The 16840-nt window shown below is 36.1% G+C and overlaps 1 protein-coding gene across 1 annotated transcript in view; it reads right to left on the bottom strand.

The window, feature by feature from the left end:
* The window catches only part of OTOG (otogelin), a 95201-nt gene that overhangs the window by 43883 nt on the left and 34478 nt on the right, over positions 1-16840 (bottom strand). The window contains exons 24-29 of the mRNA XM_069016876.1: positions 7868-7975; positions 3656-3794; positions 3268-3402; positions 2039-2185; positions 1286-1405; positions 322-438 (exon numbers count right to left, since the gene is read on the bottom strand). Of these exons, the coding sequence (XP_068872977.1) occupies positions 322-438; positions 1286-1405; positions 2039-2185; positions 3268-3402; positions 3656-3794; positions 7868-7975 (766 nt within the window). The remainder of the gene's footprint in view (positions 1-321; positions 439-1285; positions 1406-2038; positions 2186-3267; positions 3403-3655; positions 3795-7867; positions 7976-16840) is intronic.

The raw sequence follows: 16840 nt of genomic DNA, 5'->3' as shown, positions 1-16840 counted from the left end.
ATGCTAATTTGCTTATTGAAATGTTACACATTTTACAGGGATTTACATTTGAGTAAGTTTTCTAGGAATGAGTTCTTCCCATCTGACACTATTTAATACATTTATTTATATATGCATGAAAAATGAGTCTGCCATATAACACTTGTGATGAAAAGCAAGCAAGTGGTTATGCTTACACAAATAATGCTTGTGATTAAAAAGAAAATATCCCAAATTGGGTGTATTTTCTCTGCATTAATTACAAAGTACTTCACGAAGAGTGGCATTTCTCTCTAGTGATATGTTTATTTTCACTTGTTTCTAAACAGGACCACAACTCACCACTGGATGGCAAGCTTCAAATGCTTCACTTAGTAGTATCCCACATTCCTTCTTGGCAAATGGCTCTCTAAGGGGGTTCAAACTGCACGGATTTCGAATGTCAGAGCTGTCAACACACTAAGCCAGAACATGAAATGAAGGTGAGAAACTTTCCTCATAACCCCTTTGTGTTTGAAATTGCAAAGCATATTTTTGGGCTTTTAATTTTTTTAGGGAGATGTAAAATGTGAAAAAAGTGCATCATTTATGAAACTAAAGCAGGACTAAGATATAGCATTAAAACATGATGCTAATGAAAAAGAAAGGAAAATAACAATTTGAAGAAATATTTCACTAGTCTGAAAGCAGCACAAAAACACACATGTACAGGTAGGTCTGTTCAGAGGTGCCACACAGTTCCAACCTACAGTCCTTACACCTGAACAGTCTCACCCAAATAACAAAGATCACTCACACAACGTGCACCAGGAGTGTCAGAAATCAGATCTTTTTACTCTAACTACTATGAAGGTACGTTTCTATGAACACCACTACAAACATTACAGTAAAAAAAGTTCAATTTCCAACTTTACAGCATATGGAAATATTTTTTTTTCTTTCTATTGCTATGATTGCACAGTTAAATGTTTCCCAGCTGTGAAAGATCAGCTAATCTGACAACACAAGTGAACCCACAATTCTTCCAGTATGCAAAAGAAATACTACTTTACTGTTCAAATGTCTCCAAAAACACTCAGACTATTTTACAGCATTTTTCTCTACTCTATAGCACTCTGCAGCAACAGAAGGTGCTTTTCCTTAACAGATTATGAACCACTTTAAGAACCACTGATATTGTCATTGCTGCTGACTGGTACTTCCAGGAAGGAACTTCTGATTTTATTCGAGATGAATTTTACGATGTAACAGCAAAAAATCTACTAGCAAAATATACTAGCAAGCACATTGTCCTTTTGCCATGTACCTCTACAGCTGTCCAGCTGTTTCCAAACTCTTGTGAGTTTGTTAATTCAAAGTTATCTGGAGTCCTGAGTTCATTTACTGTCTTCAAATCAAAATTTCCACATAATCCAGTCAATTCTCCCTGAGAGAAAAATTATATATATATATACATACACACAGACAAATATATATATATACACAGATATATAAAAATGTATTTTCACAAGACAAAATACTATCAACCATGACCATTTTCCAAACTTGCATCTTCAGCTGTTTAATTATAAATTTGTCACTTTCTGATCTTTTTTTTTTTTCAGCCAAATTTCAGTCAAAATAGTTTAGCTTTTTGTAGTAATAAAGCTATGGAGAATATTTTATTTTGGCAATGCCAGTATTAGCCCCTTTCAACTATGTATCCCCAAGCCTTTGAGAAAGGAGCTGATCTTTTGTTCAGAAAAGGGAGCTGTTAGCCAATTATGGGCTTTTTTTATGCCTCAGCAAAATAACACCTGCTTCAGTCACATAAGGAGTGAGTAGTGAAGGAGACCTTTGGCCCAAAGACATTTGTCTCTGTTGTTACAGAAGTTATACAGTAAAAAGTAATTAAAAAAAGATAAAAGAGAATATTTTAATTAACAAGGTAACTGAATGCTTTTTAATTGATTTCTGACACGGTCTATTCTCTGAATAATTATGTCTTATTTAACATAAATACCTCTTTTTACATAAATACCTCAAAGAAATGGCAATGAGAGTGTTGACTTTCACCTACCTGCCATTGATGACCCATCTGGACATGAACTGTTGTTCTCTGATCCCAAAGAATGGTGATATGCTCATCAGGAAAATGAACAACAGTGAAAAATCCAGCTTTCCACAACTGCATTTTTTGTAGGCCATCGATGTAACTAGATGAGCTCTGTTCAAAATAAAACAAGGGAGCTTATAATGGAAGTAAGATCATCAAAAAACGTTCACTTGACAGGAAATGAAACACCTGAATAAAATTAACAATGTAGTTCTCAGACTTGAGTCCAAAAACAAACAGAAGGCCACAGAAGGAGAAATGCTTAAGCAAAAGTGGGCTGGATTTTGAATGTGAACTGTACTGTATTTTTCATGGTTTTCCAATTTGAAAAGTTTATTTTACATCAAACTTACAGGATGGGTAATGGAGGGAAGATTAGAATGTTAATGGTTCATCTGGGAGGTAGATGAGGTTCCTCATTATGATTTTCACTTAGTTAGTTATAAGTAATTCTGTCTCAGTCACATGATTTTTTTGAATATGGATAGGTAAAAAATATGCATGAAGCAGCCTCTGGAAATAAGGAATTGTCTAAATATGTCCCTAGATTACAATCTTATTTACATAAAGCATTTTTCTCTCAGTCCACTAGCAATCAGATTGCAACTTAATTGTAGCGTGGACTAAGATGTCTGGTTTAACTATTCAATACCTCAAACTTCCTTTCTATAGTCACTCTCTAAACTGTAAATAGTAGTACTTATACTGAAATTACTAATATGTTAAAATACTAAATGTTTACAGAATAGAGTTTGCAGTTTGGCCAAAACAAAAATGAAATTCAGGCTGTGGAAGATATACCACGGGCTGTAATTTGTTGGGGTTTTTTTACTGTATAGAAATATTCCTCCTATACATTCCAGACCTGGCTAAGCTCTTAGTTCAAGTGGAATTAACACCAAAACTCCCACTGACTTCAGAACACCTGTATTTCTCCTAAGATTTTAAACAGGAATTAAGGCTAAACAAAAGAGTTACAATTATCTCATCTAACATTTTTGTTAAATATAGAAAAGATTTTGTTTAAGGTTTCCATTGAACAATCCAGATGTGATCAGCATTCACAGTAAAGATATTTACACCTCTGCTACTGAAGTGGCACAGTAAGTTTTTGGTTATGAAAGGAAGAAACACCCAGAGAAGTACATCTGCTGCTTTTTGATCAGCAGTAAAAACTGCTTACTGAAACTTACTGGATTTCCAGTTTCATCATCAAATACTAAAAAAGATTTTCCAACATTAATGAAAATGTTTTTTCTGCAAATGATTCCGGTACTAAAGCAGTCAATATTCTCTATAATGACAGAAAGACTGGTTGAAGAAGTACCCTGAAGAAAAAAAAAAAAAAAGAAATGTCCATTTTTAAATATGCTAGTATAAATAAGCATTGTTACACAGTTCTGTTAGCAGAAACCTTGGTGTATGTTTATGTCATGCATGATTCAAAGTCTAAATGACATCAAAAATGTAAAAACAGTATGCAGGACTCAGTAAAATGTGCAGATAGGAAATAAGTACAATGGTAGATTTTAACAGGCAGTTTTAAACCCAGTTTTAGAGAGGCTTTATGAAAAATCTCACCTTAACTAGGTAAACCTTACAAGTTCCAACAAAGTCAAAAGTGAGTCCATCGAAGGTCCTGTAGTGCCGGTCCCCATACGCCGTGCACATGGATGGGCAAGGCTGGAAGGTGCACTGAAAGGATCCATGCTGGCAAATGCTGCAAAATGTATGACCAATAATGGTAATATCAGCTGCAAGCCCAGACAAATGATTACAGCTATTGCACTGAGAAGCAAAAAAACAAAAGCCGTGCAGCTGTGAGGAGTGTGGACAGAAGCATTTTCAAATGCTGGCTACAAGCAACAGACAAACTTACTCTCTGGGGAAAAAAGTGTACACATTGAACTCATACAGTCTATGTTTCTTCTCCATTAGAATGTAAAGGCTCCAGAGTGTATAAAAACCACAAGACACAAAAATCCAGAAAAACCCAACAACACAAAAACCCCCAAACCAACATAATACAGTTTATCCTCTAGTGGCACACCAGTAACGTGCTACAAGGAAAAAGCCTTCTTTTTCAGCTTTTCACCTAACATTTGTTTCTATACAAGCTGAATCTTAGAGTCAACAAGTAGCATGCCCTGTTACTAGAATCTTTATGCATTCTCTGCTTGAATGAGAATTTCAGAGATAGATAAAGCAAACATTTCAGTAGCATCATTTTGGTGCTGAAGTTACTTAAAGGAACCATGCTGTTGGACTTAACTCTTTTTCCAGATATCATCTGGATATTCCTACATATCATTGTCCTCAAACCCTAGCCTAATAGTTTAGGAGCTCCCAGAACAGTTCAAGTTCTCTCTATGGCTACCTTAAACATAAAAGGGCTTTCACCACACATCTACTAAGTGACTGTTTAGACCTTGCTGAATTCCCTTTGCAGCATAAGAGGCTTTGCAAGCATTGGATATTATGCCCCCTTCTGAATCACCCTCTTGCAATCTAAAGAACATTTTCAGAAATGACAAAAGTTTTATAAATAATGGATAGAATTTAATTTCCTGCATCCACAAGCAATTATTCAAATGTTATTTCTATGTTCCCAAATGACCCAGACACATAAAATTCCCTTGATGAATACAAGAAAGCTGGTGCCCTGGCATAGCTTTAGAACAGGTATCTTCATAAATGTAGGTTAAACTAAATAGAGCATGAGATAGAATTTTGGTACATGCCTAAGCTGACTTTTAAAAAGAAATTATTTTTAATTTCCTCATTAAATGAATGCTGCACATTTTACAATTGGAGTCTTAATCTGACTTACAGAAATAACTGGATAAATCTCTAACATTTGACATCTCACATACTAAAGCAGCAAGCAGTATGAAGTTTTTTCTCAGTACATAAATTTTTGTCAGTGTTTATATTTCCTTCATGTCAGAACACCACTGTTTTCAAAAGGGCAGCAAATATCTAGAAAATCTAGGCAGCCCCAACTACTGGTAGCATCAGGTTTCTTCCAGTTCACTTAGCAAATAACTTGCACCAACATGAAGCCATTGTCCAGATTTTCCAAGAGTCTGCTTATCCCATCACTGATTTGCTTCACTGCTCACATTTTGCATCACTGCATGTATCAATACACTAAGCACATGGCTAAAATAAGTTAAAGATACAACATGTGAGAAGTATTCGCTGTATCAAAGCACAAGGAGATGGCAGTAGGACCTGCACAGTCACCTCAGAGCAGTAGCTAAGGAAGGAACCTCATCAAGTTGATGGAAAGAGAGGCAAACAGCAGAAATTTTATTTGGACTGGAAGACTAAGCACTGCTTCTCATGTTCTCCTGAGACATTAGGTTTTAGTTTCACTCTTGGCCTATTCAAATCCTTCTCCATATGCTGATCTCTTAAGGGCCCGTGCAGAAACATTTCTTGACATGTAAAGACTAGGGAGCTCTTTTGCATACTTTCTTTTTTTCAGGACTCTTAACACATTTATAGTCAGAAGGAAAGGATGAAGAAGTACACAAATGTCTTCAAAACACCAGGCTTGTTTCACACTAAGTGAACATTTAGTTACCTAGAGAGCCCTGTTGGAAAAGCAGAACTACCAGCATATTCTAAATTTCAAATAGCTTTTTTAAAAAGAAGTCTTTGTTAAAGAATACAGGAGGCCAAATTCAGCAGCCCACAGTGACCAGCAACTGCTCAATGGTCTCAGCATGATGAGAGCAGACCAGCACATCTACCTGCACAACCCATCTTACCTTGCACAGCACCGCACCAAAACATTGCGCTGATACCCTCAGCGTTAGAACCTTTTGTGTTTCATGTTCCCACTACACGCTTAATATTTTGGGCACTTGCACAAAAAACCAAACTTGGGGAAAGCTAGAACTACAGGTCAGTCACACCCCAGAGCTTGGGTTGACAGGTCCTGTCAGTTCACAGGTAGTTTTGTGGACTTAAGAAATTATTTTGTTTGCCACGTTACTGTTCAGTAGATAAATCAGATGAATATTTATTTTGTTAGCACTGCATCAGATATGAGTAAGATGATATTTATCATCAATGTACAGTAATTCCATGCACTAACGCTGCTATACAGTAACTTCTATGAGTGCCTAAATGGGTTTGTTTGCACAGAAGCACTCTCATGCTCTGCACATTACCCTTAACATACCAGATACACAGTCCAGCATAAACACACAGCAGACTCAGAGATTTTATATCCTTTGTATCAAGCAGAGCTTGTTGCAGACTCCCTTCTATTAGTAGACAACTGATCACCAAAAAGCCATTATCACTTAATCTGTCTTTGCTTCTGGACATGGAAGACTACAAAAGGCATGACAACCTTAAGGATTTGTACATTAATTAATGAGCCTGGCCTCAGGAAAAAAAAAATGAGAGAGAAGGCTAAATATCCAGTGTTTTTCTGCCTGCACTGCTGCTGCCTTTGGTGAAGTCTCATACAGATTGAATGGGATAAATTAATTCTCTCTGAATGCAAGCAATCCCACACCAGGTCCAAATGGAGAGGCCTTTGGAAACAAGGGGGTGAATAACCCGGGTCGCTTTACCTGCCTGCCCAGTGGAGATGGCTTGTAAGTCGCTTCACCAGTCGACCAAAGGGCTACAAATCTCTTCTAGAGCAGCTACTGAGGACCTGACGAGAGGCAGAGGAAGGCAGTCAGCACAAGGCTGGAGGGGGCACGACATCCAGACAAGGCAGAGCCTGGTGCTGACTGGACGAGCCTTCCCTGGGCTAGGCTACCCTGAGCTGTGCAGGCCAGGAGCAGCAGCCCACCAGGGGACACCAGTTAAATGCTCCTGGTAAGCTACAAGAAGGGCACAAGAGGAGGGAACTGCTCTGCTGAGAATCTGGAGGCTACACCACTGCCACAGCGTCTTGGTTCTTGGCAGTAGAGCTGATTTTTCTGAGGCTCTGGTAAGACAAGTAGCACTGCTTGGTGCCAGCTCACAACATCCAGAGGTTAGAGAGGAAAACAGGCAGGCACCAGCAAGAAACAAGCCTGTTTCAGGATCAGATAGGTGGGGTATATTTTCACACTCCTGTGAAGCTTATTAAAATGGCAGTAAATCACATCCCACTGAGAGTGCTCAAGGAAACTTGGCAGGGTACATGCAGCACTTACAACACTGGATAGTAAAAGCAGTAGGTTTCTGAGTGTGTTTAAATGATCCTATCAACCCTTGCCTATTGCAACTCTCCCTCTGAAAGCTGATTGATTCATCAGTTATCCACATATGCAATATCAGCAATCAATTTTTCTGTTTCTTTGCTCAGTACATGATATTGCTCAGTACTCCCCTTAATTTAACATAATATTGAGTGCGTACTTATGGACACAGGGCTATGTTCTGGTCTCTAGACTGCTCAGATTCAATGCTAAGTGTGAAAACAAATAACTAAAAAGCTTTAAAAGATGTCACTCAGGTGTAATATTTAAGGGATTTTACTTTGGGAATACTAGCCATGACCTTGAAAATAAAAGAAAAAAAATCATTCTCTAAATCAAGATTTTTAAAAACTAAGAAGATCCTGAACAGCTATTATTTTGTTATGTAAAGCTCTTTAAATCAACAACAAAATCTAAACCAATTTTAAAAGCTCTTTGAAGAAATATAAACATGAAGTCAAAGTAAATGTTTTACCATAATCTGCTGTGAAATTTATGATCAAAACACACGAAAGAAAAACAAGCAACCTAAAAACATACAACAAAAATGAAATAATCACTTAAATAGCTCTCCACTTACCATGTATGACAGGAAGAAACTACTTTGTCACCTGGAAAATATTCCTTTCCTTTCCATGAGCATGGACATTCATCTGCATCCAAGCACATATCCCCATGTTTCACAAGACTGTCAAAAAAGAACAGAAAATACACAATCAGCAGCAGTATAGCTGGTATCCTGGGATACAAAAATATTTTCCTAAACTTTAAAGTTACTACCACCTTTGAAACCCAAATAATATTTAAAGTCTTCTGAAACTGAAAAGGCACAATTTTATTAGTAATTGGGTAGGAGCAATTTGGTGTCTTCCTTTCACAGGTACCTGAATATTTTATCTTTACTAAGTGCCAGCACTTCAGGCACTAAGCCTTTAATCACTAACCCTGTGAAGATTGACTCGTTAATACACAAATTTTAAGGCCAGTGAAACTAAGAATTTCAAGAAATCCTCTAAATTTCACCAGATTTCTTATAACTCAGCCAACTAACTTGCAATTAACTGAAGCCAAGAGATAACCCATGAGATGTGGGAGCCATCACAGCCCTTTGTTCTTATTGTATGTACTCTTACTATCCAAAATTAGTGGCATATTTAGTCTAAGGACTTTTAAATGAGGATTGCCTCCTGACCTCTTCTTTTCTTTCCCTTCCCTGATTTAAAGATTTGCTGTAGTTATGCCACTTGCTCTGTGAATAACTTAATCAATATCAGAAGTGGCTGCATGTAATTATTGTATTAATTAATTTATTTATATTTATTTCTGCATGGCAGGCACCCTCACACAATCAATTACAAATATATTCAATTTTATTGGCAAAAGTATCCTCACAGTCTTCAAGGAAGATTTTCATGATAACAGAGCTAACCATATGCATAGCTATTCATAGTTCAAGACTAATGCTATGAATTTGTGCTCACACACAACTCCTAGAGAATCAGATAAAAATGGAAAACTGTTTTAAAAAAAAAGAAAGTGAAAAAGATTATTTAATAGAGGAAGAACAGAGGAATTCTTGCCCAGCAAGACTAAATAGAGTAACTAGTCCTAACTTTAAAGGAAAGCATTTGTGGTTTTTTGATAATATTCAGAAAATCTGAAATTAGACAAAGAGATAGATAAAGAGAGATCTCAAGATTCTCTCAGATTCTACAAATAAATATCAGGAGATATACCAGAAGTATTGAGTTATTTTATTAAATAAGATATCATTTTACTGAGCCCAGCAAAGTTGTATTTCTTCCAAAAAGTGATTCATTTTTTTACAAATATTGTAATGCTATTGGACAGGCAAAGTGTTACCAATATGGGACCTGAGGGTCCAATAACAGAACAGCTGTGATGACAAATCACTCTCTCAAATGAAAGTTGTAAAACATGAACTCTTGACAAGCTGCAGCAGTGTCTTTCACTCTTCACTCCAACTGCTGCAGCTCCAAGTTATTTTGATCCTATATAGGATCCCATTCTGTACAACATAAGAACCCAGAGCAACTAGCATGCCAGTTCCATAGTAAAAGGATTCCTTACAGGCACCATGCAGTCTATGATTATCCTTGTTTCTAACACTTGAAATGCATTTGTATTGAGAAATAAACAGTCTCCTAAAATGGTACTGTCAAGAAGATAATATTTTTTCTTTTTCAAGGTAAATTTGTTTGGAGTCCCAGCACGTCTCTGTGGTAGTACAATTTTAAACCTGCTAGGAACACAGGAAAACCTGACCTGTATATTGTTCCTGATGTTTAGCACTGTAATTTGGGCAAGATACAGCGCTGTGGGCAAGACATGATGGGTGTGTGGCACAGCCATGACAAATAGGGTGACAATACTGTTTTGTTTCCCTGCTATCCAAAAGGAAACATTTCATCATTGAATTTATCAGGGCACATTGTATTTGCTCATATTAATGAGCTGGTAATTTGTATTTGACAAATTAGATTGTACAAATTTGTAATTTGTATTTGACTTAGACTCTTCTTCAGTGTGTTATTTATCAGACAAATTCACAGCTCTCTAAGGCTTATGAATGGGAACATGCAGGACATCATAAACCCTCCTTCCCCACTAAACTGAAAAACTGTAATTTTCCTCCAGGGTAGGTGAAGTGTTCTTTGTAATCCATACTTATTTCAAGCACTGTGTCACTTGGAGACAATCAGCTGTGAGAAATTCCCACTGGTTTAAAGCTGCTCAGAACTGAACAGGGCACATTCAGACACAAAGAGATCACACTGACAAGGTAACACTAAATGCAGTTTTTTCCTCACATTATTACACTGGATTAAAAAAAAAAAAAAAAAAAAAAAGTGATAACAGCTTTCTCTCTTGTAAAGCCAAGCAAATGGATAGATTTCAATGATCTAAGAATTTGCCACAAATACCCTACAGAGAGGCCTTGCACAGCTCCTCTTTGAAGTATCAGACATTTTTCTTGATGCTTATACTTACTGTCCAGCTCACAATGAACTGCAAAGACAACTATCCTGCTTCACCCTGCTGAACATGCACTTTCATTATTATCTCATTATTAGCTAAAGCTTTCTGCATTCACGCACACAGAAATATGTAAACAGTCTTGGTAAAGGCACCATTAGAAGTAATATGTCACCTGTGAATCACCAAACACTTCCTTGCTTCTGCAAAACTCACAAACCTGGACCAAAACATTAGGGGGAAAAAAAAAAATCTTTCCCCTCTTCCAGCAGAGCAGTTTTCAATAAGTTGTATATTGCACAGGCTCCTTCCCCTCTCTTCTGCAACAGTCTGACATCAACTGATTTATGCAGCCACGTAATATTTTTGCCACAACTATAAATTTGCTCTCTGAGGGTTTCACAGATTTTCCTCCAAAGGTCTGTAATAGAGTTTAAGGGAAGAGAGCATTTCTAACCCCAGAACTCCACTGCCACCCATGACTTTCTAACCAGAAAACAAGACAGATTTTGAGAAAAAATCCCGTGTTGGTAACATTATTGTAGCACCTAATGCCTTCACTACAGTTCACTCACTGTCTAGACAAGGAAGAGCTAATGTATTCCTGCTGACTGTTTTCTTTCTTGTTTGGGGAGCTCCTTGCAACCTCTTCTTCCTTTTTCCCCTGCTTTATTATACCAAAATATTAAGTAATTTTGCAATATGCCTGGAAGGTTTTCATTATTCTCACTATACATTTCCATCCTTCTCTGTTAACAAATGATTTCAATGCTTTAACTGAGATAGTCAGTTTTTTTGCAGCTTCACCCTGGCTTGGAAACCTCCCCTGCCCCCAGCACCAGAATTTCAGAAAGTAACTCTAAACATAATGGAAGTCTTCTTTTGAACTAAGTGACAGAGTTTCATATGTCTCTTCTTAAAGACAAGTCAGAAAGCAGAAGGTAATATGAACATGTGCTCAAGAATCTCAATGAAGCTGGTGAAGTTTTACTGTCAATTAATACAAGTACAGGAAAAAAAAAAATTAGAGATTTATTTGCAGCTGTTGTAAACTACAAAGTAAGAGACCAAGAGGGTTTGTAAGTATTGCAAGAGGAAATAAGGAACTCTGAAATATATCAAGGAAAGTTGCAAGTTGGCAAAGCAGAAGACGATGGTAAAGAACGGGGTTGTCTTGCAATGGCACTGCAATAGATGTTTTCTCTGGAAATGAGCTCCTGCACCTTTAGCATGCAGTGTCTACAGCCATCAGAAATAGAAACCAGCAAAAAATCCAGTGTGGATAAATATTAGTTCCTGAAACATTCCAAATACAGGAATGTTGATGTAGCCTTTGTAAGAGGATTGTATTTTCCTGAGGAAATAGTCAAGGGCATAGCCATGATGTTATGTATCCCCATGGGGGTTAATCCAAATTTGCCTGGAAAACATTAAGTCTTCTTGACAGACCTCTGCAAAACTCTGCCTAAATCAGAAGCAAAAGATTAAAAATACTTAGCCTGATAGTTGCAGCAGGGCCATGCAGAAACAAGAGGTTTGGACAGAACACAGCTTTTATTTTCATGCTAATAATAATAGTAAATTCTGAGTTTAAACTGAGGAGCAGTAGGTCTTCTGAAAAATGACATTAAATACACACCAAAAGCACAAGACTTTGATTTAATCTAAGGAGACTTATTTTAAGCTGTAACATGGTCAATGTAATTGCATCCATAAAGATTGGTTTTCTAAAAATATTTGAAACTCATCTGTATTCTTCCCCCATTAATAGGTTTGTTTGTCCATAGGCACATTTATAAGATGACAACATTCATTGTTTTCTTTGTGAAAATTAGAAAGTGATGAATTTTCTTTTTCTTTTAATAAAACCTTCCAAGAATGTGTTTAAGCCCCTTATGTGTAATTTGATACATACCACAGAAACACAATGATAATTTAGAAATTTTTGTAAGGAAAATCTGGCATTATATTCCTTAGTTATGAAACTTCATTACAATTGCTAGATACTACAGCTTTGAATTTACTATCTCTTCCTTGATCTATTTTATGAGAACAATAAGTGATGAAAGAAAAGCAACAGACATAAAAATTCTTGTTATATTAAATTTCCTCAAATTTAGTAGAGTCCAGTTTTATCCCAAAAGATATTCTCCTCTGTCATAAATAATAACTCCAGGGTGTGGGGGTGGGAGAAAGAAGGTCTGGTTTTGTTTTTCCTAAATGAACAAAATAAAAAATTTATCAGACATTTGGCTTAAAACAGTGGCTCACATAGCTATAAACAACTAAACATATAGTGCAAGGAAAAAAGAAAACTTCAATACAATTGCCTTGTGCTCCTGAGGTTCAAACAGACTCAGGCCATTTATAAAAATAAATACATATGCTTGGGAAAATGGAGCACACTGTGTTCTTAGTTATTTTAGAATGGTGTTGCTTTCTTTTTAAGGTCAGTGTGTTGACACTCTATAAAATATTGAGTTGGGTATTGGATGTTGCTGAGCTGTGAGAAGTTAAGTGACCTGGACATATACAGATAACCACTACTAGCAGCCAGCTGAGAATTAACTTTTTATTCCCTTGCAGTACACTAACATTGAGTGCAAATTTTAAAAAGTCACTGAAACAGGGATAAAATTACAGCCAGTTTTATAAGCATGACCAGGAAGAGAAGTCTGGTCATGATTTAAAGTCCAAAAAAAGTTAATTATTTCATTAACTAAAGTTTCAAAATACTGCAAAGTTAGTAGAGACTCCCTGATTTAGGTTAATTGTATAGTGGTTGGTTTAATTAACATAGCTTTATAGAGGGAACAAAACCATAAAAGGCAAAAAATTACAAAGATCTAATAGGCAGATGTAACAAAAGCAATAGAAAACAATACTATTTGCACCTGGGACAATATGTATTTCAAGCTATTGACATAACTCTCAGAAGTTGTATTTATTATTCATATTTAGGGAATGGAAGGCCTTGGTTTTTCCAGCAAAATTGAATTAATATAAAATAGACATGGAAATTGCTAAATATTTCAGTTAATGGAAATATGAATGGATAACATGATCTAAAATAAATATCGATGTATATTAAACAATTTGACTGATTCAGTCCAAGTAAAAGTACGTGTCTTCAAAAAATCTGACAGCTTAGAGTCTAGAGTCTAAACTCTAGACTTTAAGCTCAGCTTAGAGTCATAGAACTGTTTAGGTGGGAATAGACCTCTAAGATAATTAACTCCAACCATTACAATGCTCCTACAAAACTATATATATTGCAAATGCAGTATAAATTTTACACTGTACCCTCTACACAGCATAGATCAGTTAAATCCAACTCATGTTGCAGTCAAAGGGTAGCATCCTGTCAGTGGGGGAGGTGAGAAAACACAAGTAATTCCTTCAGGAAAGTGACTGCTTTTCTTGACAGCAACACCAAGAGCAGGCTGTAAGCAACAACGAACAGAAGCTGTTTCAGAGATCATTACTGGTCTGATTGGAGACCATGGAAAACCAACGGAATAGGGACAGGCACAAACCAGCATATGTCCATTTGTAGCAAACATGTCACATAGCATGCAGAAATGTAGGAAGATACTACTGGCTTTTCCCCTCCTTTTCCTTTACTCTGTCTTTTCTCCTTGTTTCTTCTGCACTCTGATTAAAGATTCTGTCTCCCTGCCATATCATGCACATTTGGTACAGTTAAAGAGGGGAAAATCATTCGATTCATAAAAAAGACAGAAGCAGCAAATGTAATTCAAATATTGTACTTGAAAAATTATGCACTGAGAGAGTATTACTTAGTTTTTTGAAATGCAACATAGAAATACAGAAAGTTTCCATTTAAATGGTGACAGATGAAAACCAGTAAGAAAAAACATAAATAAAGTCTTAGAAATTACTTAATATGTCAGGCAAAGTAGCATGAACCAACATTAAGAAAGCAAGCTTGAGGAGAATTAATGATTTATTTCAACAGCTTCTAAAATAGATGGCAAGTATGTCATTAATTTTTGTGCCTTAAGAACTGTAACCCATAGAATGATCTCCTGCAAATTTATTTACTTAAGCATGTTTACTTGCATTTGATTTACTCACTGCAGAGTAAAAAGAATGAAGCATGGCTGTACTATAAGCACAAAAAAAGAAGGAATGCTAGAAGTAGTGAATTATTTGAAAGAATATTTCAGACTCCAGACATTAGAAAAACAGACTGCAAAACAAAAATACTGCCCCCTTGAAATCTTAAGGGCACCTTCTGTGAAAACAGGTTCTTTCTTTCTCTTTTTGTTAAGTACCTTTTGGGGTATCACTGAGGAATAATCACACCACTAAACAGATCAGAAAGGTCCTTCCTCCTGAAAAAACACAGCTTCCTATACAGGTTTCTGAGTTGTGACATATTTGCTTTACCTCACTCACTTTTTAAATTAGTTTACCTAAGTCAATTAATCAAATACATTAAATTGATTTCATTAAATCAGCTTAGCTTGCATGTAATGAATCAAGATAAACTGATGCAAGATCTCAAAGAGGAACAAAAGCATGAATAAAGGAATGAAACTTATAATTTCAGGTAAAGGACTAATGCTAAGATCAAAGAAATTCCATGGCAGTTTTACCCTTTTAAAGTGGACAATGTCAGCTCAGTTTTCCATTTCACCAGTAAGAACTGATAGCTGAGAAAGGGGATTTCAAAGTTGCATAAATCCACAGTGCATTTGAATCCTGCACTGCTTGAACTGACATGAACACAGGATGAGGTATTGTGTAAAGGTAATGGTATTTCACCCATTTTTCTCTTCCAAAAATTTAATTTAAATTTTTTCATTACTGTACTGTACTGATTCTGACTCTACTGTGTTCAATCTGCAGCATGAATCATTGTAGTGTGAATTCACTGACTGACTTAAAACATTAGGGCTCTTCAGATCCAGCTTCTATCCAAAAGCAACTCTTAGCAAAATTCCTTCATCATTAAGATTCAGTATCTAAATTAAAAAAACCTACATAGTTAATACATGGCATAAGTCTCTCACTTTTCCAAAAGGACACCAAAAAACCCACAAACCTTTAGGATCATCTTAATTTTTCCTAAAGCAACCTCAAATAAAAACATAAATATATAAGCAATATAGCACCCCTAGAGTTGAATATTTAAAATATCAGTGTTGACAAGTTTGCAAGTGACTTTAATTTCTACTTCATCAGTACAGACTGACATTCCTAGTTCAAACTCTAGGCGTTAACACTGTTTCCTAATTCTACCTCAAGCAGCACTGAGGGCAAAATTCTGGAACACAAAAAAGCCTTTCCCTTCACACCTCCTCAAAAAAAAAAGCCAACCCCAAAACAAATAAACAACCCCAAACAAAAAACCCAAAACGAACAAACAAAACCCCAAGAAACCAAAACCATATAATTTTGTGTTAGTATCTCTACACGCAATGTACAGCCATAGGAGAACACAATTCAGTTTGCCAAAGTTACAGTGAAGACAAAACTTCTTAATTTTGTATTTTTGTCTCTAGGAAATCATAGCACTTTGCCCCTTATAACCATAAAACCATGTTATCCGAGCTTTGTGATCACCACCACTTGACACTGAGTCTTCCAATGCTAGAAAAAAATGTAGTTGCTTAAATTGCAGACCTAAATTTCACCAGGAAGCAGTAGACATCACAAGCTCAGAGGTTTGCACAGCAAAATAGCAGAGGAAAAAAATGTTTATATGATCTGAATTGCCAGCCATACAGTGCTGCCGAAGGTAGCTTTGACATATGTCAGCCTGGTGCAAGAGGGTGAATTTTTGCAATTCTGAAAATATCTACCTTAGCACTGCACTTTTTCACAATGGTACCATACTGTGGGTTCAACTAATTACAGTTTCCATTTCGTGTGAATCATTTGACATTTCATGTTTCTGAGTATTAAAGTAAAATCCCCAAATCCTGAGTAGCAATATTTTATCGTGAGATAGAAATAACTATACATCACTCAGTATGAGTGCACAGACTTCAAATGAGCTACTTCAACACAGTTCAAATGATGCTCTGGCTTTTACCCTTTGTTTTAAGGAGGCTCTCAAGGTATAAACAATAATTTCATAATTCTAACACTAAAATCTTCAGGCTAAGTGCTTAAGAAACTAAATCCCATCAAGGCTAGCATAACTTAAACACATTATTGTTATTTTTATATTCAAAATTATCTCAACAATACAGTGCTTGATTCCACAACAGCTCATCTGTACATTATCAGCATAAATCCCCAGGACTTAAAAAGATCCTTTTGAGGGAAAAAAATACTGAAAATTATACCTATGAATAAATAAACTTGTCTCCTTCAGCCAAATGTTAAAATAAGATGTTAGATATTTGAAAAAAAAATCTAGATAAACACAATTCTGCTGTAACACAGATTGAATCAAATTATTTCATTGCCATTTCTATGTTCTTGTTATTTTGATCATATTATGATGAGGTATTTATCTCCACTTGTCTCTTGGTTTAGCATTTCTTATGATTTCAAGAGGCAGTATCATGGTGTAAGCCTT

This window comes from Aphelocoma coerulescens, chromosome 5 (assembly GCF_041296385.1).
Source record: "Aphelocoma coerulescens isolate FSJ_1873_10779 chromosome 5, UR_Acoe_1.0, whole genome shotgun sequence".
Lineage (NCBI taxonomy): Eukaryota > Metazoa > Chordata > Aves > Passeriformes > Corvidae > Aphelocoma > Aphelocoma coerulescens.
Note: the sequence above shows the minus strand (reverse complement) of the source record. Positions and strands in the feature narration are given on the sequence as shown.